At 33.0% G+C, this 26,310-nt stretch overlaps 6 protein-coding genes across 9 annotated transcripts; 5 read left to right on the top strand and 1 right to left on the bottom strand.

The window, feature by feature from the left end:
* Window positions 1-384: 384 nt before the first annotated feature.
* Window positions 385-4,770, top strand: LOC105783347 (calcium-dependent protein kinase 1). Its single transcript, XM_052626590.1, has 7 exons — window positions 385-1,996; window positions 2,665-2,808; window positions 2,942-3,094; window positions 3,232-3,347; window positions 3,474-3,641; window positions 3,962-4,186; window positions 4,365-4,770. The coding sequence occupies exons 1-7, from the start codon at window positions 1,204-1,206 to the stop codon at window positions 4,503-4,505; spliced, it is 1,740 nt and encodes a 579-aa protein (XP_052482550.1). The 5' UTR covers window positions 385-1,203; the 3' UTR covers window positions 4,506-4,770.
* Window positions 4,771-5,453: 683 nt separating this feature from the next.
* LOC105782205 (uncharacterized protein At3g28850) lies at window positions 5,454-6,788 on the top strand. The gene has a single exon (XM_012606771.2). It carries the CDS (start codon window positions 5,637-5,639, stop codon window positions 6,684-6,686), a length of 1,050 nt encoding a protein of 349 aa, XP_012462225.2. The 5' UTR covers window positions 5,454-5,636; the 3' UTR covers window positions 6,687-6,788.
* Window positions 6,789-9,288: 2,500 nt separating this feature from the next.
* Window positions 9,289-11,798, bottom strand: LOC105782208 (LOB domain-containing protein 1). Its single transcript, XM_012606779.2, has 2 exons — window positions 11,471-11,798; window positions 9,289-10,137 (listed from the first exon to the last, which is right to left on the bottom strand). Exons 1-2 carry the CDS (start codon window positions 11,735-11,737, stop codon window positions 9,775-9,777), a joined length of 630 nt encoding a protein of 209 aa, XP_012462233.1. The 5' UTR covers window positions 11,738-11,798; the 3' UTR covers window positions 9,289-9,774.
* A 2,174-nt stretch (window positions 11,799-13,972) lies between these two features.
* On the top strand, window positions 13,973-16,529 carry LOC105782207 (tRNA-splicing endonuclease subunit Sen2-1). Of its 2 annotated transcripts, XM_012606778.2 has the most exons (4): window positions 13,973-14,115; window positions 14,219-14,337; window positions 14,458-14,590; window positions 15,175-16,529. In XM_012606778.2, exon 4 carries the CDS (start codon window positions 15,180-15,182, stop codon window positions 15,915-15,917), a length of 738 nt encoding a protein of 245 aa, XP_012462232.2. In that variant the 5' UTR covers window positions 13,973-14,115; window positions 14,219-14,337; window positions 14,458-14,590; window positions 15,175-15,179; the 3' UTR covers window positions 15,918-16,529. The 2 variants fall into 2 exon arrangements, with proteins under 2 accessions (XP_012462232.2, XP_052482028.1); XM_052626068.1 differs by lacking the exon at window positions 13,973-14,115 and having other exon boundaries at window positions 14,123-14,337.
* A 2,726-nt stretch (window positions 16,530-19,255) lies between these two features.
* On the top strand, window positions 19,256-21,383 carry LOC105782209 (protein EARLY RESPONSIVE TO DEHYDRATION 15). Its single transcript, XM_012606780.2, has 3 exons — window positions 19,256-19,394; window positions 20,553-20,912; window positions 21,018-21,383. Exons 2-3 carry the CDS (start codon window positions 20,585-20,587, stop codon window positions 21,167-21,169), a joined length of 480 nt encoding a protein of 159 aa, XP_012462234.1. The 5' UTR covers window positions 19,256-19,394; window positions 20,553-20,584; the 3' UTR covers window positions 21,170-21,383.
* On the top strand, window positions 21,308-26,153 carry LOC105782204 (uncharacterized). 3 transcript variants are annotated; one of them, XM_052626684.1, is made up of 2 exons: window positions 21,308-21,442; window positions 22,059-26,153. In XM_052626684.1, the coding sequence occupies exon 2, from the start codon at window positions 24,035-24,037 to the stop codon at window positions 25,979-25,981; it is 1,947 nt and encodes a 648-aa protein (XP_052482644.1). In that variant the 5' UTR covers window positions 21,308-21,442; window positions 22,059-24,034; the 3' UTR covers window positions 25,982-26,153. The 3 variants fall into 3 exon arrangements, with proteins under 3 accessions (XP_052482644.1, XP_052482646.1, XP_052482645.1); XM_052626686.1 differs by lacking the exon at window positions 21,308-21,442 and having other exon boundaries at window positions 21,527-25,243; window positions 25,454-26,153; XM_052626685.1 differs by lacking the exon at window positions 21,308-21,442 and having other exon boundaries at window positions 21,527-25,453; window positions 25,658-26,153.
* Window positions 26,154-26,310: the final 157 nt, after the last annotated feature.

Genomic DNA, 26,310 nt, shown 5'->3' with positions numbered 1-26,310 from the left:
ATAGTATATATGTATTAAAAATCATATTAAAATTATACAATATATATAGGATAGTGTTATCATTTGCTACTATACGTTATCCTAGTTTTAATTGCATATTTTACGATATAATATTAAACATATTAAAATTGAAAATGAGTTGGATAAAAAATTAGGTCCATTTAAAAGAACAACCGAGCTCGACTTGATTTATTTTTATATTTGTAATATTTTATATTATATAATTTATAATACATAAGAATTAAATGTATTGTAATATATAATGTAAAGATTAAAAAAAAAATAATGATATCAGTTAGTACAAACTTTTCATTGCTGTTTATATGCCACCAAATCAAGTATATATAATTTTTTTTTATCAAAAAAAAAGGGAGAGTATATTCTATATTGCATGGTCCATAGGGGTCAGCAATGCCATACCATTGTCTGGTTCAGAACACGAAGCCATTGTCCAAACTGTTGAAAAAACAGAAAGAGTAAAGACCAAACCTTCTTCTTTGATCTTTTCCTTGAAAGGCAAATTAATGGCTGCTGGCCGCCGGCTGCGAAGTGGTCCTTTCCTCAGATTAAACCCAAAATCCGGCCATTTCCAGCGAACCCCTTTTAAACGCGTTTTTTCTTTATTAATGTCCAAAACCACGTATCTGCCTCTTCCTATTTCTTTAATACCAATTTATATATATATAAAGTTCATATTTGATATTATCAAAGTTGATGCCTTTCTTTTAAAAAGATAAGACACCCACCCACCAAACCCTATGACCTGGTAAAACCCGTATTATCCCATTTGTTTTCTTCAACTTTACTCTCTCTTTTTTTGTTTTGTTCTTTTTTGAAGCATTTCAAGTTGAATTGTTCAATTCTTTTATATCAAAAGTTGTATGTGTGTGTGTGTGTGTATACATATATATATATATATATTGCTGTAGCAGAAATGATGGGTTATTAGTTTGTAATTTATAGTTTTGCTGACCCTTTTTTTGTTCTTTTTAACGAATTAGGTTGTTTTGGAACTTGGCTCTTCAATCATGTTAAATTTTAGCTTAATTTTGTAAGGTATAGTTGTTTCAACTTTTTTATTTTGTGATATAAAGATCAGATCTTTATGTGTTTGATTATTAGCCCATCAATTGGTTTAGGGATTTAGATGTGAAAATTAGTGGTATTATTATTGAGGAAGGAATTTAAGTGTAAAGAGAGTAGATGGGTAATACTTGTGTAGGACCAAGCATTTCGAAAAATGGGTTTTTCCAATCTGTTTCAGCCGTAATGTGGCCAAACCGATCACCTGAGGGCTCGGTTTCTCATAGGGAAACTGGGAATGAATTAGCATCTAAAGAACCTGAATCAGCATTACCGGTTCAAAGCAGACCTCCGGAACAAATGACAATGCCGAAATCGGAGACTAAGCAAGAGACTAAATCCAAAAAACCGAAAAAACCTAAGCCTCCTCATGTGAAGAGGGTGTCTAGTGCAGGGTTGAGGACTGAGTCAGTGTTACAAACAAAGACTGGAAATTTCAAGGAATATTATAGCTTGGGGAAAAAATTAGGACAAGGTCAATTCGGGACGACTTTCCTTTGTGTGGAGAAGTCAACTGGAAAAGAATATGCTTGCAAATCGATTGCGAAGAGAAAGTTATTAACTGATGAGGATGTTGAGGATGTGAGAAGAGAAATTCAAATAATGCATCACTTGGCAGGGCATCCTAATGTTATATCAATAAAAGGTGCTTATGAGGATGCAATGGCGGTTCATGTTGTTATGGAATTATGTGCTGGTGGAGAGCTTTTCGATAGAATCATTCAACGTGGACATTATACGGAACGAAAGGCAGCTGCACTTACAAGGACTATAGTTGGGGTTGTGGAATCTTGTCATTCTTTAGGGGTTATGCATAGAGACCTTAAACCGGAGAATTTTCTTTTTGTTAACCAGCAAGAGGATTCGCTTCTTAAGACTATTGATTTCGGATTATCAATGTTCTTTAAGCCAGGTATAAACTGAGCGCTTATTTGGTACATATTTTAAGCCTTATCTTTGCTGACTTGGTTTAGCGAACATATTAGGGGAAGCAATTATATAAGCTACTTGAAATTTTAGCTTTATCAAGTATGTGTTTTCTCGACTCTCATGAGCTAGTAAGTGTTTAGGCAGTAAAAGTACTAGGGAAGCCCTTATACTAGGAGTCAAATTGCATATTGTCCCCTTTACTAAAAAAATGCGCAAATTAGTCTCTATATGTTAATTCAAAGAGCAAATTGGTCTTTTTGTTAAAATTCCTATCCGTTTTTACTATTAAAATTGGTTCCTATATGTCAACAATTTTTGACTCCTAGATTAAATGTACATGGACTAATTTGTTCATTTTTTTGAGTAAAATGGGTAAAATGCAATCTGACTCCTAGTGCAGGGCCTCCCATGGTACTTTTACCGTGTTTAGGCTAACAAAATCTTTTTAATTTGATCCACATTTTGCCATTAAAACTGCATGGTTTTCTTACCTCCAAGACTGACCGAGTTCTGATGAATTCTGAAAGTTAGTGATTCAATTCCTAATATGTTATTGAATCAGCAAATTAAGAAATTCTCTATTACATAGATTTCATTCATGCCATTAAACATTGCATTTTGTAATCCTCAATAGTCTCTTTCTCCATGTAGGTGAAACGTTTATGGATGTGGTTGGAAGTCCATACTACGTTGCCCCAGAAGTTTTACGAAAGCATTACGGTCCCGAAGCTGATGTCTGGAGTGCAGGAGTAATACTTTACATTCTCTTAAGTGGTGTTCCTCCCTTTTGGGCTGGTAAGAAAGTTGCTGATGCTCAAGATTTTTTCCATTTTAATTGATTTAGCTGAGTGACACTTCTTTCGGTTTACTCCAGTATGATTATGTTTTGATCTTCACATTTTTTTCTCCCTTTTTGGCCATTATGTAGAAAGTGAGGAAGGTATATTCGACCAAGTCTTGCATGGTGACCTCGATTTTGAGTCAGATCCTTGGCCTAACATCTCTGAAAGTGCAAAAGACTTGGTGAGAAGAATGCTCATTCGAGACCCCAAGAAACGGTTAACTGCACATGCTGTTTTATGTAAGTCATGCTATCCATGTTACAGACAGAAACGGTTTATAAGATAAAATGTTGATGCCAAAGGGAGATACTATATAAATTTCGGTAGGGCACCTCGGTTTTTTCTCCAATTACTAATTTGTTTAAACTGTATGCAGGTCACCCTTGGATACAGGTTGATGGTGTTGCACCGAACAAGCCCCTTGATTTTGCGGTTTTAAGTCGTTTGAAGCAATTTTCGGCAATGAATAAGCTCAAGAAAATGGTGCTTAGGGTAAGTCTGAGTACATGCTATGGGAAAAGGGGGGGTTTCACTGGATACGCAAGCTATCATAACTTGTTTATCATGATTTCTATCATAACTTGTTTATCATGATTTTTCTTTCTTTTGGCCTGGCAGGTGATTGCAGAGAATCTCTCTGAAGAAGAAATAGCCGGCCTCAGAGAAATGTTCAAGATGATAGACACGGACAACAGTGGTCAAATCACCTTCGAAGAACTTAAAGCTGGACTGAAAAGAGTTGGAGCTAATCTTAAGGAGTCTGAAATTTATGATCTTATGCAGGCAGTAAGTATGATACCCAATTTGGATGTAGTATATTGAGATAAACAACTCTGAATCTGGTAAAAGTACTATGGAGGCCCTTATATTAGGAGTCGAATTGCATTTTGGCTGCTCTACTAAAAAAATTGGCAAATTAGTCCCTGTATGTTAGATCAAAAAGCAAACTTGCCATTGTTTTGTCAGCCATGCTAGTTTTTAATAGTACAAAAGGGGTGAAATTTTTAACAGAAATGACCAATTTGCTCTTTGATCTATTCATAATACAAATCCAATCATGAATAGCTATGATTAGTTGTCTCTAATGCACACGTGTTCTTAAACAGGCTGATGTTGATAATAGCGGCACAATTGATTATGGGGAATTCGTAGCTGCTACACTGCACCTAAACAAAATCGAGAGAGAAGATCATTTATTTGCTGCATTTTCCTACTTTGATAAGGATGGTAGTGGTTATATCACTCCCGATGAACTCCAACAAGCATGTGAAGAGTTTGGCATAGAGGATGTCCGACTTGAAGAAATGATCCATGAAATCGATCAAGATAATGTAAGTTCTTCATTTTAAAACAATCATTATACCATATATTGACCAAAAACAAGAACAAAGTCTTAAGTTACCTCTCTTTGCATAATGAAGTTGCTCGAAAGAATTAATAAACCTTATTTAGCACTTTGTCGCCTGTATCGTTTGTCCACTTACCGTATACAGTACCAATCATATGCAGGATGGACGCATAGACTACAACGAGTTTGTAGCCATGATGCAGAAAGGACATGTCGCCACAAATGCTGGCAGTGCTGGTGCTGGGAAGGAAGGCTTACAACATAGTTTTGGTATTGGATTTAGAGAAGCATTAAAACTTTAGCATATGCATCTCTTCATGTTCTCGTGTTATGAGCCGAGACTTAGCTCCAGTCACGTATAGCCTTACTCACGGATCGTGACACTTGTTAATAGGACTGACATTTGTATAGTAAAAAGTACCAAAGCAATGCTCATTGTAAGGAGCAGGTGGTGGTTTTTCCATTTTCTTCAACCTTTTTTCCTGCAATCAGAATGAGGTTCCTTCATGTTGTATGCTTCTACACAAAGGAATTTGGTTCTCTTTTATTTATTATATTTGTTTTTTAGATTTTTTTTCATTTTTCTGTTAAAAAATACATAATCCAATGATCCACAAAATTACAAATCCCAAGTTGCTGTATGTTTCTTGGCAAAGTGCCAAAAACAAATGCACAATAATATTTTAATTCTACACCGGAAATTGGTCCGACCGATTCGACTATCATTTCGGTTCTGAAAAAATATGTAAGAAAATAATGCTTTTTATATTTTTTGTCACATGTCAATTTTTAATTGGTTATTTTTTTTAAATAGACTTTAACGGTTTCACTAACGATTGAATTAATTAAAGTACTAATATGAGAAAAATAGTAGTTTAGGTATTGCTCGTCACTAAAAAAATGTTCAGGAAATGCACGATTTAGGTACCAAAATTTAAATATTAAGATAAAAAATATAATTTAAATATTAATTTGTGAGTTAAAAAATATTATTTAAAATAAAAAAAATAAAAACAGAAAGCTAATAAGAAAACCCCCTATACAGCACATTATGACCGTTATACACTCTCTTTTCTATTCTACAGAACCACTATTTCATTTAAACTCACCTATCTCTATTCCATGTGTCTTTGAAATAAAATCTCCACGTGTCATTAATTTATTGCTCAATTCGCGTATCCAAAAGTAATTTGTCTACATCGGATTCCAATTTCCCTTTTTTCTGAAAAATTTAAAATATATTCAGCTTTCTAGCCGTTGAAAACTCGGCCCCCCATTTCCCCTACTTTCTGTACATCAAACAAAAACTAAAGCTCAAATCTTTGGTTCAATCATTGATTTTATTTTCAATTTTCTTGTTTTGGGTGTCCAAATTGGATCAAATTTAAGTTCTGGGATTCGTTTCCTGGATTGGGAGAAAAAAAAAAAGGAAAATGAAGAGTGTGAAAGGAAAATTCTTGAAGAAGCTGAAATCAATCAAACCAGTTGGTTACCTAAAGCCAGATCGTGTTCTTCAAGTGCTTGCCATTGATGGGTTTATTGATTCTTATACGAAAACACCGAATCCCAATGAACAACCCAAGTTGTTCACCAAAGAATTTGAGGAGCAAGAAATGATTAAAGAAAACCAGCCTGAAATCATCGATGTAGAAGAGCTAATGAAAGATCTTGAATCTGACGAAGACGAAGATGGGGAAGAAGAAGATGACGACAAAGAGAATATTAGGCCAAATATTGAGACAGAGAATGTGGATTGTAGTCGGCAGAATTGCTCACCCACCGCCGTTCCGTTATCGGAGATCGATGTGTCGTCATTCCGGAGGCCGGATTTGAATTCGTGTACGCTTTTCGATCCTAAATTATTAGCTGCATTTGAACAAGCTGTGAAAGAACATATGAAGATGAATGAAGAGATCCATCATGTCGAGAAAAAACCAAGAATCGAGGAAAAAGAAGAAGAAGAAGAAGAAGAAGAAGAAGAAGAAGAAGAAGAAGAAAGCGACCCTTTATTAGCTTTCGAAGAGAAGTGTCCGGCCGGAGGCGATGGGTCGGTCATACTTTACACGACGACACTCAAAGGTATACGAAAGACCTTCGAGGATTGCAATAGTGTTCGGTTCTTACTCGAAAGTTTCAAAGTGATATTCTACGAAAGAGATATATCAATGCATTGTGAATATAAAGAAGAACTATGGAGGATTTTGGGTGGGAAAGTGATGCCACCGAAGCTTTTCATAAAGGGTAGATACATTGGTGGAGCGGATGAGGTACTTACATTACATGAACAGGGGAAGCTTAAGGTGCTTTTCAATGGTATCCCTTTGGATAATTGTAATGGAGCTTGTGACGGGTGTGGTGGTGTTAGGTTTGTGCTTTGTTTCGTTTGTAATGGTAGTCATAAGATCATTGGTGATGATGGGATGTCAAGTGAATGCATGAAGTGTAATGAGAATGGTTTGATTGTTTGCCCTCTTTGCTGCTGAAAAAAATTTGATGTATTGTATTGTTACTGTGGTGCTGTCGTTCTCTTGATTCTTATTCTTCTCACTTAGTGGTATTATATATATAAATCATTGTTTCTCCCATTCCTTAATTTGTTGTTTATCACTGAACACTAATGTAAAATTGATTGATGATATATAATCATCTTATGTATCATGCATGCTTGCTTTTCTTGAGCTTAAGCCTTCATCTAATTAAGGTGTTGATTCAAGATGAAAGTGGTGGTAGTTTGTAATAGTTCACTCGAAGGATGAAGAGTTGGAAGGAGATAATGGTAAGGGGACAGGATTGGGGTGCAAGGAGAGGAAGAGAGATAGATCAAAGTATTAGAGGAGAAAGAGAGAATTCAAGACGAGAGTGTGTCCTGATCCTTTGTTTGATGTTTATATGCTTCCATGTGTTGTTTATGTATTGGTTCTAGATTTATTGATATTTAATTGATCTATTGATGTTTTATTGTTGTAGGTATGAATTACCATGTTAGGAAATAGGTATCTGTAAGGCATGGATGGAAGATACTATATCCATGTTAGGGGTGTAATCCTGATGAAACAAGCTTGCGAGGTATTGGGCTAATGAGATTATGGGCTTGCAAGGCATCCTTTTTAGCTTAAGGCATTGACCTGCAAGTTTGGCTCAAAAGGTGTAGGTATAACACTGATTTCTTTTTCAAGCCTACCTACCTTCCTCCTCTAACAAAATCACACATCACAAGAGCAAATACCACACATACTAGTGTAATTATATAAATAAATAAAATAGTGCTTACAACTTTATTCTAGAAGTGCCACTACATATTAGACTTATTAGACTAACCCCATGCATAACATTTATGCTTATTTTTTTTTCTCAAGCTCAAACCGAAAAATAGACCTAATTTTCTACATAAACTCGACCGAAATAGAAAACTAAAAGCTCGAGGCTCGATCCTGCCCACCTATATTTAACTTTTTTTAATTATTTTTTGCATTGAGACAAAATAAAAAAAAAGTTGAATACACTAAAAATTGCTAAAACAATACATTGAAAATGTGCATTAAAATAAAGTATCAGAAACTTAAAAGATACCATGAAACAGGAGCATTAACAAAATAACAAAATATATTATTATTATATTTTAACGTATATAACTATTATAATTATAACATAATATATTCAGGATCGAGTTAGGCCGAACCCGAACTAAATAATTCTATCATAAGCTCGGACCGAATAGAAAACGAGCCTTATATCTTGATTAAGCCCATTTTTTATTCAAACATTTCCATATTTCAGATGAATCTTTAAACTTAAATGAATAATCGAACCTTACCCATCAAACCACATCACATTCCAATCATATTATCCTTTCAAACCTTAGGAACTTCATCATCATTACCTTCTTACATTCAGTCTTATATTTCTACATGTAGATCAACATTTCAATCCATTTATTTCACTAAATTTTGTTTCTATATATATATATATATATATAAAATAAAACAAAAGAAGCAGCTCAATGAGGACTTCTGTTTTCCATATTTAAATACTCATTGCTTTGTAGAATAGATGGATTATATATTTTATCTTAAATTTATAGGAAGCAGTCAACCCTAAACCTAACTCAACTACGAAATTATGACTTTCTAGTCATCTAGACATGACAATTTCTCACTTTATTAGGTTGTATTATCCTCATTTTTTATTTTATTTATTATTTTAAGAGATATTTTTTATACATAAATTTTAATTCAATTATATGTATTTAAAGAAATAAACACGTTAGTTTATTTTTAAATTGATCAATTTAATTATTTATATATGTGATATGTAAATATAAAATGATTATATGGATAATAATATTAATAATTTGTGAAAATTGAATCAAATAAAAATTCCATATATATAAATTTTAAAAAACATATATAAATTTGTACAAAATTAAAGTTTATTTATAACATTTCATGTAGTTTTGAGATTTATCATTTATTTTAAATATATATTTTATTTTATTATATATTTTCTCGTATCAAAATTTGGGGGTCGAGCTCAATGCTTTCTCCCTTTACCTTCGCTCCTATTTGAATCCATATCATCTAGATATCAAACAAAAGTTTAAATTTTTTTTCAAATTAATCTTACATTTATATCCGAAAATTGAACTCAAATTTGACTTAATTTATTGTTATTTTTAAAACCCGAACTCAAAACCTTTTTATAAAAATAAAAAATAGTAATATTCAACTAAACAAAAGTTGGTTACCTAAAAGTTGTGAAAATTTCAATAACGAGCGTAGAAATAAAACTTAGGAAAATCAAGTAAACATGTAAACTAATTTATGATGCACGTGGGTGGAAATTTGTATGTCACAAATTTATTAAAAAAATTGAAATAAAAATTAAATGTCACGAAATAACAAAGTTGAATTAATAAGAATTATTATGTCTTGAGTTTAAATTTTATATAATTCCTCTTTAGCCCATAAATAGAAGGATAATACGATTTAACGCACTTGAACCCACATCTTCCTGCATTGTAACAATGTTCATACCATTCGAATTAAAACTCAATCGACAATAATATCAATTTAATTAAACTCTTAATAGTATAATATAGATCATATTTCTATTTCTTCAAAAACATGGAAAATAACATGGAGGAAAAAAAAAAGCCCTATCTACTTTGCCTTAGCTTTAACAAAGTAAATTAGATCCTAAACTTATACTTCCCCCTCATATACATACATATCTTAGTTTACATTATAAACCCATAAAAATAAGCTAAGTTCATTAACCCAATGTCCTTCAACTTCTCCTTCTTTAGAGCCATTAGCTTTGAGTTAGGAGAATTTCTAAAGAGGGACTACGATCATATAAGGGTTAATATATTGTTTGGTACTTGAGTTTAATTTTAATGTTCAATTCAGTAATTGAATTTAAGTTTTTTTTTTGTCCCAATTAAATACCTATATTTTTGTAGTAGAGCACGAATGTCAAACACTCATTGTGCCCTGGATACTAAATTGGGACACAAAAAAACCTTAGGTACCAAATGATATATTAACCATTTTATATAATTTGAAGGATTAATCATGTCCAAAGAGGCTCCCAAAGGGACCCTGAGTTGGCATCGTTGTTGATGTCTTCCATGAAGCTTAGGTAGCTGCTGTTGGTTATGAAAGTGTCACCAACGGCTGATTGCGGAGAGTTTGGTGGAGGAGACGACGGTGCCTTGTCCATGTCCATGCAAAGCAAAGCCAGGACGTTTGCTTGTTGCAATTGCATGTTGACGACTTGGGCTTGAGCTTTGGCCAACTGTGCTTGAAGCTCGTTCACTTGCTTTTGCAACTGGAAAACCGCCCCCGCACAGCCGTAAACAGGGTCCCTGATCCTTGCCCCAGCCTCGTAAACCATGCTGCTCACGGCATCCGACCTTTGACACTCGGGAAGCTCCTGCATGCGGACAAAAATTTCAGATGGTCCATGGTTTAGCCAACGTTGATGTTACACCTTTAACCACTATATCAAATCAATAGGGCTTAATGTCAAAATATTGACTATAAATCTCCACAAAAGTGGAATACGATTAGTCTAAATGAGTATTAGTTCAGCTGAAATTATTGCTTGTAGCAACTTAGAGCATGAATAAAGTTAGAAAATTACTTTAAGAGACCAGAAATGAATCAACGATTTTATGAGGGCAAAATGCAATTTCACCATTATACTAACTTGAAATTTTTTAAAAAATTTAAAAAGTCTAAATAACAAACTTATCATTTTGGGTGCTAGAACGACTGCTTTCCTCCCTTGTTTTTGCCCTTTGACATAGAGATTATAGGTTTGAATGCTTTTAAATTTAATGACTTATGTATTGCCTATCCACCTCTTTTGCCATTTCTTTTGACTTTTTCATAATAAAATTTCGTTTATCTTTTAAAAAAAATCGATTTGGTATACAGTGAATCACTTCATTTCAATGTGTGGAAAAGGCAAGGTATTTGGAGAAGTTGGATATATATAAAGTACATATACATCAGTGAGCGTCAACATTTTTGTTTAGAAAAGTAGGGTTCTTTCCACATTAAATGTCCCTACCTATGTACAACAACCAATCCCTCCCAGAGCCAGTGATGTCTCTACACTAAGAAGTAAATAGACTTGTAGAATTATTAAAGTGGAATAAACTTGATAAACCAACGAGTTATTTGTTTAAATTTAAAGGTTTATCCAAAATTTGGGATGATTTGAATAAAAGTATTAGGTTTGAAAAATGAATTTAGAGAAAAATCAGATCAGTTTAAATTATGGGTCAACCTTAGGCTCTAATATTAGAAGTTCAAGTCTGACTTGACTTGTTTTCAAATTTATAATATCTTATTATTTCATTTATCATTATATCTTATGTAATTTATATAAGATAAAAAAAATTAAATAAATTATACCATATATATAAGTGATATTAGGTAAAATTTAAGACTAATATTTCAAATTACCTAAGAGTGGGTTTGGATGGGTGGCGAGGTGCAGTGCGGTGTGTTTAGCTTACTTTTTATCTTACGCTACAATATCGTTGCAGTATCTAATCTCACCCCACCGTTATTTTTACACTAATCATAAGTAAACGCACCGTCCATCTAAACCCACCCTAAAACTTGAACAACTACTTATGATATTTATACTGAGCATAAAATCCAAACAAAAAAAAATACCCTTATTATCATTTCCAATAGGGATAAAACATGACAAGAGGAATATTATTTAGTTGTAGGAAAGACCATAAAACCACCTGCAAGAACTTGATGATGTTGCTAGCACCAAAGACACGATGAGCAATGGCGAACTTGGCTGGTTCAGTAGGAGGAAAATAAGGTGCCAACACACATTTATCAGCACACCTTCTCCTCAAAATTTTGCAAGCGGCACATGGGCTAATAACCACCAGCGGCGGCGACAACGGTGGAGAAGGTGGTGAGTTCGAAGAGATCGAAGAATTGGGTGAAAGGGATGGAGAAGAAGAAACAGTAGGAGTTGGAATTGGTTCACTGTATTCCATATCTTGCAAAATGAGCTTTTAGGGAAAGGATATGAAAAAGCAGGTTGGAATTGTAAAAGAGAAAAAGGGGTATACTATTATTTATACTACAAATGATGCAAAAGAGTGAGGTCATGTAGTATGAAACATGACCTCAACGGTTCTACATTCTTCTACCTAATCTTTGTATACGTGTTCCTTTTCCCCCTTAATTATCTCAGTTATGGGTAAATAACTTCAATGCCACTAAACTATTATTAAATTTACGTTTTGGTCACTCAATTTCAAAAAGTTACAAAAATAATTATTAAGTTCTTCGAATTAAAATTGTTGTTCTATAGCATTCTCTATTTACACCGCTTGCACCAATCAAAAGCTCTTTTTCTTCTTCTCTTCTTCGAAGGAGGGTTGAGTGGCTGCTTTATTGCATTTTCACCATGGAAGGAAAAGGGGGAAAATGTCTTTATTAGTTTTGTTAGGGTTGTAGTATGACTTTTACATTTTCTTTTGGCTTTTAGTGCTTTAAAAAAGCATTCTACCTTGAAACTATTTTTCCATACCAATACCCCTTTTCTATTTTACTTTAATTATATTTTTCTCCACAATAAAAAAAAAGTATATATATATCATATATTAATATTCATAATTTTACCAATAAAAATTAATATTCATACAATAAAAATAACTTTACCAATTGGTAAAAGCAGGTTTATTTATTTTCGGAAAAAATTAAAAGATAAAATTATTATATAATTTTAATTAAGCTTAAATAATAATTTTAATTATTAAATATGTATTAATTACAAAATTTCCAATTTGGTAGGAAGAAAGTGGGGAAGTGATAAATTTTTTTTTTTTAAATTCAATTTTCAATTTTGCAGTGAAGTAGTTAAAGCGAAGTCAACATGTTACGATATTAGATATTTCGAAACATTTTTTTTTACATAAAAACATGTATGCTTTATAGTGTTGTGTTTTGATAAATGTGATGCATCTTTGGTTTATTTCTGAATTCTTTCAGTGTCGCATTTCATTGTCAATTTGTTTTTTTTTTCTTTTTTGGGATTATTTTGCGAACATAACATTCATACATCACTTTATAGTATAAGATTTAAAAGAAAAAATGAGTGAAATGGTTGATTATTCCTACGGAGTGTGATTTTGTGCCCTGTACAAATAGCAAAATCGTACTATTTCCTTAAATAATCTTAAATATATGTTATTTGCACAATTTTTTTCTTTAAATAATCTTAAACTCACATCCTCTTCGTTTTTGCAGCAACAATGATTTCATTTAATTAAAGCTCAATCCTCGATTAAAAGAATCTATAATTTTAAATTAACAATAAAATATTTATAAATAAATATTAAAAATATAAATTTAAAGTTCACCCAATTATTAGTTCAACGTTTAGATCAATTATTTGCTCTAACCCTCTCTTAAAAGTGGATATAAAAATGATAGGGATTAAGACTTTTTGGAAACCTTATCCTTCTTATGTCCATTTATTTAGAAGGTCAGACATTGAAGAAGACAAATATCAACCTACTTATGACCTTCAATTTCTGAAAATCACTTCCTTTTACTCTCAACATATTAATATTCTTATAATTTAGATATTTATAACTTTTTTTAATAAAAAACTAAATGTAAAAATTTATCAAAGATCGGACTTCATAAACATACATATACATAATACGTGTTGGGTCATTCTTTCCATGTGTGGTCATGTTTAGTCATCTCTATCCCATCACCATCTATCTAGAGGATTACTGAGCTCCTCAATTGACTGACTTAATGACACCTGTACCATACATGTGTTAAAACTCAATAATAAGAGAAGGTCACCCTCACCTATAAATACTCGTCCTTGATATTAGAAAGACCTTATATCTTTCTTGTTAAACCTTTTTCACCGTAAAAATAAAACACACTCTGTTATAGCTCTTGGCACGTTCTCCACGGTGTGAATTATCATCTCCTCTCCTACTTTAATCTGTCATCAACAACGTAAAAAATCAATTGAACCCAAAATTTTGTTAAATCCGTTCATACTTTTATCTTTTAAGAAATTACATTTAGTAGGTTTAAAATTTAAATCTCTAACATTTAAGGATTCATTTAAACCACAGTAAAACTAAACTTTTATAATTTTTTGTATAATTAATATTTTAATAATTTAAATATAATTTGATAAAAAAAACAATCTAAATATTATATTTCATGTTCTATGTATGAGGTTTTAGCCCATTTCCAATTAGTGTTTTTAGCCCATTAACCCCCTTCCCCTCTTTTATATTTCCTATTTGTGTTTTTAGCCCATTAACCTTCCCTCTTCTTTTTTATCTTTCGAATAAACCAAGGATCTGTTTGGCTTCGTTTTCATTTAAACAATTCGGTGGGTCGACGACGATTTTAATTCTTCTTTTAATTTGGTGTTTTCACCACTTCTATGTGATTTCTGATTGTTTTTTAAGGTATATTTTGTACTTTGTTGACAGTTTTTAGGTGCATCTTCTTAGCTCACCAAGTGTTCGACGATATTCCTCAACTAGCAAAAGTAGAAGCTGATCATCTTGTTTCTCTTGTTTAAAGCAAACCCGTCGTCACTCTCTTTCAAGTAAGAGAAAAATGAAATCTGTATTCTTTTTTCTTTTTGTGTGCCTATTTTCCTCTCATTTGTCTTTGTTATGGTAATTTGGAAGCATGAAAAATTCAAAAAATGTTTATTTACTTGCAGATTAGGGGCTGGAACTGTGTACAAGATTCCATCTATTTACTTTCAGCAAGTGTTGGAACAATATTTTTCAATAAGCGAAAGTAGAAGTTGATCATCTTTTCTCTTGTTTAAAGAAACCGTCATTCTCTCTCAAGTAAGAGTAAACTTAAAGTTGTTTTTTTTTTTCTTTTTCCTATTGTAGTTCTTGGTTATGGCAAGTTAAATGTCTTACGTTTTGGAATTCTGACAGAGGAAGAGTTTTGCTTATAGGACGGATGAGAATCTCTGTATGGTTATGTACAGAACATCATGGTTTTAAAAATCGGTTAGATAATCGATTTTCATTTTGATTGGTTCGTTCGTTGTTCAGGTTTCAATTAAATGAGTTATTGAAAACTTCATAATTTTTTAAAAGAAAAAGCATATTTAAACGGTTCAATCAGTTTCGAGCGGTTCATTCAAAAACCGGTTTGACCGCTTTATTTAGACCAATATGCCGGCCGGGTCCCGGTCGAACCGACTGGTCTAGTCCGGTTCTAACAACCATGTTGGACATGGATATTTTTAGTCTTTGTAAGTCTTTTTATATATTTCGAGGGTCGGTCATATTCATGTATCCGTCTCTAGATATGCATAGAACCCAAGTACTTCAAGAAAAATTAAGAGTAAGAGAGTTTCTGGGAAAAGTTTAAGTGAGCATAAACCGAAATCATTTTTGGTTTTTTTTGTATTTTGAAGGATAAATGATGCCTAGATGGAAAGGAAAAGGCTCACAAGCCAAAGCTAATGCTGATCCCATGTCTAAAATTGTCTCACAACTCCAATCCTCTTTGATCCAATCTGAGACTCGGGGTTTACTCTCGAGCTGCAGTGTACTTGTTGAAGTGGATGCTGAATTAGCTGATCTTCTCAACCGTTCATGTTTCGGTCGACCGAGAATTACAGCTCAAGAGGACAAACAATGGTTTCAATTGGATATGGAGGAAGCTTTCTATTTGTGTTTTTCACTCAAATGCCTCAAAGTCATCGGTGAAGACGGATACATAAAGAGTAATGAAGAGCTATGGGACTACTTAAAATCCAAAAAGCCAGTGTTTCCTGTTTCTTACAAGGTGTATTCTCATCTTCGGCATAAAAATTGGGTTGTAAGATCAGGATTGCAGTATGGTGTGGACTTTGTTGCCTACCGTCACCATCCTGCTCTTGTTCATTCCGAGTACGCGGTGTTGGTACTATCAGAAGGAGATAATGATCTAAATGGTCGATTGAGAGTGTGGTCAGATGTTCATTGTACGGTTCGTCTTTGTGGAAGTGTTGCAAAAACGTTATTGACTGTTATCGTGAATAGTAATAACCAAGGTGCAAACTCTCCTTCATGTTTAGAGCACTACACTGTTGAAGAACAGACAATCACGAGATGGAACCCGGAACGAAGCCGAGAAGATCAAACCGGTCCTAAGAATGGAACAAAGAAGGTATAATTTAGAATCTTGTTTTGCATTACCCTATACATGTGCATCTTTATTTCTTTATCTTATGCTGTTTCATTTTTCATTTATTTTTCTAAAATGTGTGTTCTATATTTGTATCTAATTCGTATTTAGTATGGATGGCACTGAGTTGGATTTGGTTTGGTCAGATTTTTTGAAAATTTTCTTAGCCGTTCGTGATAATTGGGTTTCATTAAATTTTTTTTGTTTTTATACTAATTTTAGATTTTATTTTGACATATTAAGTTTTATTTTATAACTCTTGAACATTGTTTGGTAAAGTTTTAAAGTCGTTTTTATAAATATTTCTAAAAAAATAATTTTTTAAGTAAGGGTGTAACTAGATTGTAAAGGATTGGTGCAATCATATTTGACATCACCATGCACGAGTCAGTCCACCAAACACAATGACCTTGCTGGAACACTGAAATACAAAGGTTGAGGAGACTCTTTATTGGAGAAAATGAGCCAAGCTCCAAGGGGTAACCGTGGAAAGACCACAAGGTAGCCGAGAATCTCTCCTCCACTATTCCGACAACTAGAAGGCTAAGGGGAATGGGAGAAATCTCGAGGTTATTTTGCTGAAAGACAAAGAAAAAAGAAGGGCCCACGACAGTCGACATTAAGGCCAATTGCACTGACAGTGGAGACAAATGGCTTGGCAGAAGGGTCGTTGGATAAGTGAGGTAGAGAAGGGAGAAAATGGAAGGGGGAAGAAGATGGAAATGAAAAGAAAGAAAAGGAAAGGGTAAGGAGGAGAGTAGGTAGGAGAGGAAGGCCATCGACTGGCCATAAGGTCACTGCCACCAACTAAAAATGGGAAAAACAAGCTTCTTAAGGATTACAAAATTTAAGAGAAAAGTTGAGGGAGTAGGAAATTGCCCGAAATAATAATCCGAGTTGAAATGCTTTTTCATTTTTTTATGAATAAATATTTGATACACCGATAATTAGTTCAATTGGCATGAGTATTGTTACCAATGCAGAAGAATATAGATTCGAGTGTGTTGAAGCTAGAGGTAATCATGGTTCGGGTCGGGTTCGGGCCGGCCCAGACAAAAATTTAGGCCCATTTTCTAAGATCAGGCCCGGCTCGACCTGAAATATGGGCCTAAAAATTTGTCCAAGCCCGACCCGAAAGAAAATTGCTAAGCCCGAGTTCGGCCCGACCCGACTCATTAAATTTTACAACACCAAAAAAGTATATATTTAATATATATTTGATTGAAAAGTATATTTGATTAAAAATAAAAATATATATTTAATATATAATTCGGGCCGGGTCGGGCCCGGGCCAAAAAAGTTTTTCCCGAGGCCTAGCCAGTTTTCTAAACGCGTCTCTTTTTTTACCCAAACCCATATTTCGGGCCTATATTTTTACCCGAACCTTTCTATTTTTCGAGTGGGCCGTCGGGTCGGGCCGAATAGCCCAACCCATGATCACCTCTAGTTGAAGCGCATTATTTTTCTATTTATGGGTTGAGGAGATGGATAAAAGATTGTATGAAACTGTGATTTCACGTCATCCCTATCTATTTGCAATAGAAAAATGACAAATCAGATTTTTCTTCCTTTGTCATTCTCCCATTGGAAAGGGGATAACGTGGAATCACAGTTTCATATAATCCCTTCTCTGAGGAGGAGATATGGGTAGTTCTAGATATTGTATTAAAAAAAGTAGATGTGATCAGAATCTAAAATGATATTATTTAAAAAAAATTAATCATATATCTCATTTATTTATTTTTAATTTCAAATATCAATTAAACATCTAATGTCCTCTTAATCTCTTCTTAATCTCTTCACCATTTGAGTCTCCAACAATTATTCTAATAATTACATATTCGATTTGGCCTTATGGACGAATATGCAAGCATTTCATGCTTGTTTGAGTAGTAGCAATGAGATTTGCTAATATCATGTTAAGAATAATTAAGATTTCCGAAAGAATATATCATTCATTTGATGAGAAATAAAAAAAATATAAAAAATTCGAGTAGTTAAAACCGAAGCAGTTACTTTCGAAATAACAAAAAGAAAAACAACGGCTGGAGTGATAAAGTCTGAGTTGAAAGGAAGATTCTTCACTTCTTTTTCTCGTTCAAAACCATTCTTTTTTTTACTCTATCAAATAATAATACTTTATTTATATTTAATTATTAAAATAAAATAAAGGACACTGACCAATCATGTTAGAATTTCTTTAGATTTTTTTTCTCTTACCCCATAACAAAATTAATTTTTTGAAAAATCCAAATCATATAAAAAAGGGAATAATTTGGATGAATAAAATAAGAGATAAGATGATGAGGTAGCATGATAAAGATACATTGAATATGTAATATTAAAATAAATAAATAAATAAAAGCCAAAAAGTGGTGTCATTCTCAATCATGTTTTTTACCATACCGACCAACACTTGCATGTGCGCTACGCGGATTGCTTGCTTTCCCTTTTAAAATATCTAATCATTATCCCCACCCTTTATTTTTTGGCCTCATTAGGTTTATGGGAGGGACCCACAGCATTTCATCTATCCACTTATTAACTTCAATCATTTCCCACCTTTTCTCTTGTGGCATATTCCTCAATTTAGTCCCTAATGTTTGTTCATTTTGTCATCGTGGTCCTTAATCTTTAAAATTTGTTAGAAACAATGAACATTTTGGGTGGGAATCACGTTAATATCAAGAAAGCGACAAAACCGAGAGGATGCTTAATAATAATAAAATAATAAAATTCACTTAATAAAGTGATAAAACTTAACTATTTAAGGATTTCATTTTTCTTATTTTAAAATTTTGTTTCTTTTATACGGGAGACCCTTACTTTTTAAAAATTTAGAATTCAGTTCCATACTTTTATTTCCAAAATTTTAATTTATTTATTTTTATATTTTAAAATTTAAGTTAAACTATTAAACTTATTAAAATTATTTTGTTAAATTTAGATTCATTTCAACGTTATTTTTTTAGTTACATTGTTGTCAAATGAGTATTTTTTAATTTTAAAATGCCACACCAATAATTTTAACAGTCTTAACAATTGAATATAAATTTAAAAATCTAAAATATAGAGGGATTAAATTTTTAATTTACAAATATTACAAGGACTAATGGCATATTTTATCCTTTCTCTTCTTAAATGGTAACATTATGAACGGTAAAAAACGCATTCCAGTAAAAGCCAAAGTCAAAAAAGGCAAACGGGTTAAAAACCAAGAAGCGAATAACGACAAGGATGGTTGACCCACCACCGCCCCTCGCAGCAGGCCGTACAGTAGGTATATTTCTATCAAAGTTCCTTGCTTCGGATAATTACCGAACCTGATCCTCCTTACCCTAACCTATCAGGTTCGGTTTTCCTGCCCTATATAAGGAGCTCACCATCTTTCCCTTTTCTTCCAAAGCTTTTCGCAAAAATTCAACTGATAATTTCGAAAGAGGTTTTCGATTACGCTGATCGAAGGTAAAATTATTGATTTGAAAATTTTTAAATTTTTTATGTGCTTTTTTTTTTTCGTTTTTTTGTTTGATCTGTTGTTTGGTTGGTGAGAAAAGGAAATTAAAGTGGTGGAAAACGAATTTGAATTTATTAGGTTAACATGTATGAGGAGTAAAAACTTCTTTTCATCCATTTTCTCGGTAAACAAACGGGAATTTGATCTTAAAGATCCTTAAGCTTACAAGTCAAAAGTTTCATCTGTTTTCCTTCTTTTTTTTTTTTTTTTTGCTTGATCTGTTGTTGGTTGGTGAAAAAGTGAAGGAAAAGTTGCGGAAAATGAATTTGAATTTATTAATTGATGTAACATTAAAATATAAATTATGATGTTAGGTTTACATGTATGAGTAGTAAAAGCTTCTTTTCATCCGTTTTCTCGATAAATAAACGGGAATTTGATCTTAAAGGTCTTTAAGCTTATATGATTATGTATTTGCAAAGTCTAAATTTCATCTGTTTTTCTTTTTGGTTTGATCTGTTGTTTGGTTGGTGAGAAAGTGAAGGGAAAGTTGCGGAATTTGAATTTGAATTTATTGATGTAAAATTAAAATATGAATACGATGTTAGGTTTACATGTATGAGTAGTAAATACTTCTTGTCATCCGTTTTCTCGGTCAACAAACGGGAATTTGATCTTAAAGATCCTTAAGCTTGCATGGTCATGTTTTTGCGAAGTCAAAATTTCATCTGCTTTTCTTTTTGGTTTGATCTGTTTTTTGGTTGGTGAGAAAGTGAATGAAAAGTTGCTGAAAATGAATTGAATTGAATTTGTTGGTTGATGTAAAATTAAAATACGAATGAAGTTAGGTTTATGTAGGTGAGGAGTAAATACTCCTTGTCGTCAAGGGTAATCTGATCTTAAAGATCCTTAAACTATGATTAGATAGATTAATCATCGACTGTGATGATTTGAATGATAATTTTAATTTGAAGTTATGATTGTTTTAATTCAATTTTCTAATCATGAATGTATTGATGGAGTCTTATGTTTTGATTCCTTTTGACTTATCTTTTGATGTTTTTGTAAGTGATCAAATCGTTGTGTTGTGTTCGAAGATCTGTTTTAATCGCTTGTAATTTCTTTTTTTCGGTTGTTGATTTTGTTTAAACCAATGTGTGTTACAGAATTAAAGGGATAAGTAAACAAGATTGGTAGAATGGCTCTAGTTGCCGGAGGATCGTCAACATTGAACCCCAATGCCCCTCTGTTTGTTCCGGCTGTTTATCGCCAAGTGGAGGATTTCTCACCCGAATGGTGGAAACTGGTTACGACAACAACTTGGTACCGTGACTATTGGATCAGCCAGAACCAGGATGAAGATGGCTTTTACGACAACACCGAGGATGATGTATTTGATGTCAATGACATTGTTGATTTGCTCGCAGATCCCTTTGACTTTGTCTCTGACGAAGATCTCCAGTTCGAAGAGTTCATCCAATCTAATGAAATGGAAACCATAGCACCTCCTTTACCGTCTAATGGTGGTACGTACGAGTAAATAAATTCTTACGACTCTGGAAATGGAGAATTATGTGTGTGTCGATTCTACTTCTACTACTTGCATTTATCGTTTTATCAAATTACATTAGGCTTTGAGAAGGGTGTTGAAGCTCTGATGAAGAATCTGAGTTTGGTGCCATCTAGTCCTCGGTTTTCAGCAGAACCAGCAAAATACGTGGAGAAGCCGGCGAAGAATGTGAATGCTAAAAGTGGTCGTCGTTGCATCCATCAACCTCGTTGAATGTGTGTATTAGCCATCCAGGTTTTAGCTGAAATTCTCTGGTCGTTTGTAACTGTAACCGTTGTAGATTTTCAAGTTTTATAACTCTGCTACCATTCTAATGCCTTTGTTTCTAGTTGACGATATATCAAAAAGGAAAAAAAATGTAAAAAAGAATGTAAAATTTTAGAAAAAAAATAGAAAAAAGGAAAAAAGAGAGAATCATCTTTCATCATCTCAGGATTTTTATATTTATTGATCAATCCATGGCTATATTAGACTGTGTGTTTGATTGTGGCACGTTAACGATGGAAAAAATTAAAAATATTTTTATAAAAATTAAATGAGGTTTTTGTTGAAATCTTTAAAAGTTTTAGGTTTAAATTTATATCTGATTTTTATATGGTTCGTCTTCTTTTAACTTGTTTAAATGTATTTAGTTGGTACTTTAATTTTTTTGACCTAGTTGTTGTATTTTGTCATTTAGGTTGATATTTTTGCACTAATACCGTTAGTTTGTATTAATGTAGTATATTAATAGTCAATTTGTTGATGGCATGTGACAATTTTTAATATGTTATCTAGCAACTATAAATTTTAAAAATCTAAAATATATAAATTAGTTTTATTAAAAATTTTATTTAAAAGAAGTTATACTATTTCTATCGTATTTGTTTCATTTTAATTTAAAATAAATCTATTTTTATACATTATTAGAATAGCAATCTTTCCTATTTACTTTTAGCGCCATCACTTTCCTAGCAAACCAAACACAAAAATAAAGTCCTCTTTTACTTTTTTTCTATTTTCATTTTCTCCCTAGCACACTTTCTAGTTCTTTTGAAGTTTTTTTTCTTTTTGAGTTAAAAGATAAAAGAGGATTAAATTATAAAAATTTGAAAATTATAAGGTTGGGATGATAATCGTTGGTGACAATTCATTCATTGAATCAAGAGTCGTAAATAGATGAAGATAATTAGAGTTTAGATTCATAAAGGGATTTGGAGTTCAAGAGGAAGAAGGGAGATAACTTGGAGGGTGAGAGGAGAGAGCCAATTGCCTTACTTCAATGTTTGCAGGCTTTAAAAGGGGATGTCCTTGGTCATTCCTCAGGTGCCATGTCCCGTCTCCACACTAACTTTGTACTCTTTAGAATCAAGTCCCCCTATTGATGCCCCGTCTTGTAAGTGTAAGTTGTTATGTTAGGACAATGGATATAAGCAATGTACGAGTGATATAGATTCTGTTCATGTTAAGTTATAATTTATCATAATGTGATTTTGTGGTGCTTAAACCTCGTAAAATCACTAATATGACATGCTAGAATAGCATAATTACATTGACATGTCACAAGTAATTTTTTTAATGTTTCTATTTGTCACATTATCTTCTTGATCAACTATTATTTTCATTAGTGGAATGTCTCAATTGTGTTGTTATTATTATTTGGAATTTCTTTATTCATATCAAATTAGGGGGATTATAGGGGCGTAATCGAGCGGAGCTCAAGCTTGATACTTGAGCTCGATCAAATATTTATTTTTAAGCTCAAGCTTTGATTGAGATATATTCGAGTCACTCAAACTCAATTAAGTTTGTTTACTAATTTTTGTACTCAAGTTAGGGCTTAGGGTTAGTAATTTATATTAAGGGCAATAAAATAATTTAATAATACAAAAATATGAAAAGATTTATAAGGTTCATGAGTCATTCAAGTCGAGCATTACTAAGCTCGAATTTTACTCGACCAATTTGGTAATTATCGAGTTGAGCTCAAGTAGCTCGCGTTGCGGGCACTAATGTCTTAAATGCACCAGTAGGGGAAGTGTAGAACTAGGGTTTTTTTTATTATTAAAATAATAAAAAATTATGAAAATGGTATTGCACCCAAATTTTTATGAAAATGTCATGTATTCTACCGTAAACATGGGTGTTGTCATACTGTCAGACGACACCACACTAGATTTTCTCATCTTGCTACCATCAATCCCGATGAAGTAAGAAAATATTTTTTTAACTGGTACCCCAAGTGGTCAGGCAACATTCAAAAAATACCAATATTTTTGTAAACACGAAATATAAACTATAGAAATACAAAAATGTTTTTTTTTATAGTGGTGGCATCGGTATTATTTAAGAAAAAAAAAGGGCTGATAGAAAAGAAAGATGATACAAGATGTGTTGTCAATGTGTAAGACGATATCTATTTGAAATTTAAAAAAAAAAAGATTGTTAATAGGTTCCACCACACTGCCAGGTAAGGGAGATCGATTTATATAAATATAAGAAGAAATGAAAGAAAGGAAAAGAAAGCTGGAAAAAAGGTTTGGGAGTGAGCTATTGCCGGTGTTATTTTTTTTAAAAAGGGTGGACAGAAAAAAAAAGTTGAAATAGAAAAAAAATTATAATAGTGTTGCCTGATACATTAGCGACACTAATATATATATATATATATTTTAAATAAGTCCGACAAAAAAATAGTTAAGAAAGAGAAAAAGAAAGTTTAATGAGTGTCACAATACTGCCAGCTAGGAGGATCAATTTATATAAATAAAAAAGAAAAGATATTAAAGAAAAAAAGAGTTGGAGTGTGTCGGTGGCTCGGTGTTACATTCACTAAATCGTTTGATGTGACCAATTGATCGCGCGCTCACCCCCAAATTTTTATTTCAAATTCCTTTTTTCTCTTTTTTTTATTTCAATTTTTTTCTTGTAAGTCACATTTAAAAGAAAATTAATATCGACACCGTAAATGTGTTAGACAACACAAAAAATTATTATTTTATCCTGCATTCCATTTTTAGTGTATTTAGGATAATTAATTTGTATTTGATAATTTTTGTAATTTTTTTATTTTTATATAAAAAAAACCTTTAGAACTATAAAATGAAAGCCCAATCCCCCAATTTGAAGTTAAATCGAGCCCACACAGACCAGGAAATCCCCCAAAACCCTAACTCTATAGTTGCAATTTCGACGTTTCTCGCTCGGAAAAGAAAAAGCGTCAGAAAAAAAACCAAACCCAGTTCTGAAACCAAAGAACCCGACCAAGATTTCATGGTTAAACCCCAAACCAAATTGTATAACCCAAACGACGATACTCCTAAAGTGTGTTCGATGCCTGCCGATGGGGATTCTATGGTTGCAAGTATTGCTGCTTCTGCTGACCCGCTTGCACTCTTTAACGATAGTACTCCTAAAGAGTGGTTGAGAAATGTTGTGTTGCCTGATGGTTGGGATTCTATGTTGGAAAAGAAGATTGTAGTGATGGAAATGGAAAGGAAGAAATCGGATGAAGCTTGTGGTGATGAGAAAAATGAAGTTGAAGTTCAAGTGAAGAAGAAAAAGAAAAAGAAAAAGAAGAAGAAGAATAAAGAGGATGGTGATGTGGAACCTGAAGTGAAGACTGAGAAGGAGAAGGAAGATGAGGTTGAAGCCGGTTCAATAGATACTGAGAGGAAAAAGAAGAAGAGCAAAGAGAGTGATGAGGCTGTTGCTGCTGCTGTTGATGGTGCTAATGACATAGGGGCTGATGAAATTGAAACAAAGAAAAATAAGAAGAAGAAGAAGAGCAATGAGAATGTAGATGCTATTGAGGCTATTGCTGTTGCTGTTGTTGATAGTGCAATTGATGTAGGGAGTAATGAAATTGAAAAGAAGAAGAAGAAGAGCAATGAAAATGAGGATGCTATTGAGGCTATTGCTGTTGTTGATGGTGCAATTGATGTAGGGAGTGATGAAATTGAAAAGAAGAAGAAGAAGAGCAATGAAAATGAGGATGCTATTGAGGCTATTGCTGTTGTTGATGGTGCAATTGATGTAGGGAGTGATGAAATTGAAAAGAAGAAAAAGAAGAAGAGCAATGAAAATGAGGATGCTATTGAGGCAATTGCTGTTGTTGATGGTGCAATTGATGTAGGGAGTGATGAAATTGAAAAGAAGAAAAAGAAGAAGAAGAACAAAGAGAATGAGGAGGCTATTGAGGCTATTGCTGTTGCTGTTGTTGATAGTGCAATTGATGCAGGGAGTGATGAAATTGAAAAGAAGAAAAAGAAGAAGAAGAAGAAGAACAAAGAGAATGAGGAGGCTATTGAGGCTATTTCCGTTGTTGATGGTGCAATTGATGTAGGGAGTGATGAAATTGAAAAGAAGAAAAAGAAGAAGAAGAAGAAGGGCAATGAAAATGAGGATGCTGTTGAGGCTATTGCTGTTGTTGATGGTGCAATTGATGAAGGGAGTGATGAAATTGAAAAGAAGAAAAAGAAGAAGAAGAAGAAGAGCAATGAAAATGAGGATGCTATTGAGGCTATTGCTGTTGTTGATGGTGCAATTGATGTAGGGAGTGATGAAATTGAAAAGAAGAAAAAGAAGAAGAAGAACAAAGAGAATGAGGAGGCTATTGCTGTTGCTGTTGTTGATAGTGCAATTGACGCAGGGAGTGATGAAATTGAAAAGAAGAAAAAGAAGAAGAAGAAGAAGAAGAACAAAGAGAATGAGGAGGCTATTGAGGCTATTGCTGTTGTTGATGGTGCAATTGATGTAGGGAGTGATGAAATTGAAAAGAAGAAAAAGAAGAAGAAGAAGAAGAGCAATGAAAATGAGGATGCTATTGAGGCTATTGCTGTTGTTGATGGTGCAATTGATGTAGAGAGTGATGAAATTGAAAAGAAGACAAAGAAGAAGAAGAAGAAGAAGAAGAAGAAGAACAAAGAGAATGAGGAGGCTATTGAGGCTATTGCTGTTGTTGACGGTGCAATTGATGCAGGGGCTGAGGATGAAACTGAAAAGAAGAAAAAGAAGAAAAGAAAAAGAAAAGATGCAGCAGAGGAGTAGATGAGCAGGTTTCAGAACTTTACTTTTGATTACAAAATCCTTTTTTTTGCTTGTACTTTTGGCAACTATTGTTACTTTGTTGTAATTTTAGTGGTTTGATTTTGTGTATTCTCCATTGTTGTTGGTGATAATGGTAGCTTATGAATGAAATTGTGAAGAAAATTTTGAAGAATTGCTTAGTTTTAGCTTTGACTCACCCCATAAGAATGATATGAATTGTATGTAAAAGTGAAACCACTGTTGCTTGATAATGGTTTTGTTGACTTTGTGTGAATGGCATTTCGATTCTCGAACAGATTCAGTTAGTATTGTTTGTTGAAGAACATGAA

The sequence above is a fragment of the Gossypium raimondii genome, chromosome 13, assembly GCF_025698545.1.
Source record: "Gossypium raimondii isolate GPD5lz chromosome 13, ASM2569854v1, whole genome shotgun sequence".
Classification (NCBI taxonomy): domain Eukaryota; kingdom Viridiplantae; phylum Streptophyta; class Magnoliopsida; order Malvales; family Malvaceae; genus Gossypium; species Gossypium raimondii.
The sequence above is the reverse complement of the archived record's forward strand: the minus strand, read 5'-3'. Positions and strand labels throughout refer to the sequence as shown.

Bases quoted from the DNA above. Each gene is read 5' to 3' on its own strand.
- LOC105783347 (XM_052626590.1), top strand. From the start codon at position 1,204: ATGGGTAATACTTGTGTAGGACCAAGCATTTCGAAAAATGGGTTTTTC. The intron at 1,997-2,664 runs GTATAAACTGAG...TTCTCCATGTAG, and splicing joins ATCAATGTTCTTTAAGCCAG to GTGAAACGTTTATGGATGTG. The intron at 2,809-2,941 runs GTAAGAAAGTTG...GCCATTATGTAG, and splicing joins TGTTCCTCCCTTTTGGGCTG to AAAGTGAGGAAGGTATATTC.
- LOC105782205 (XM_012606771.2), top strand. From the start codon at position 5,637: ATGAAGAGTGTGAAAGGAAAATTCTTGAAGAAGCTGAAATCAATCAAA.
- LOC105782208 (XM_012606779.2), bottom strand. From the start codon at position 11,737: ATGGAATACAGTGAACCAATTCCAACTCCTACTGTTTCTTCTTCTCCA. The intron at 10,138-11,470 runs GTGGTTTTATGG...GTCCGCATGCAG, and splicing joins ACATCATCAAGTTCTTGCAG to GAGCTTCCCGAGTGTCAAAG.
- LOC105782207 (XM_012606778.2), top strand. From the start codon at position 15,180: ATGATGCCTAGATGGAAAGGAAAAGGCTCACAAGCCAAAGCTAATGCT.
- LOC105782209 (XM_012606780.2), top strand. From the start codon at position 20,585: ATGGCTCTAGTTGCCGGAGGATCGTCAACATTGAACCCCAATGCCCCT. The intron at 20,913-21,017 runs GTACGTACGAGT...AAATTACATTAG, and splicing joins TCCTTTACCGTCTAATGGTG to GCTTTGAGAAGGGTGTTGAA.
- LOC105782204 (XM_052626684.1), top strand. From the start codon at position 24,035: ATGAAAGCCCAATCCCCCAATTTGAAGTTAAATCGAGCCCACACAGAC.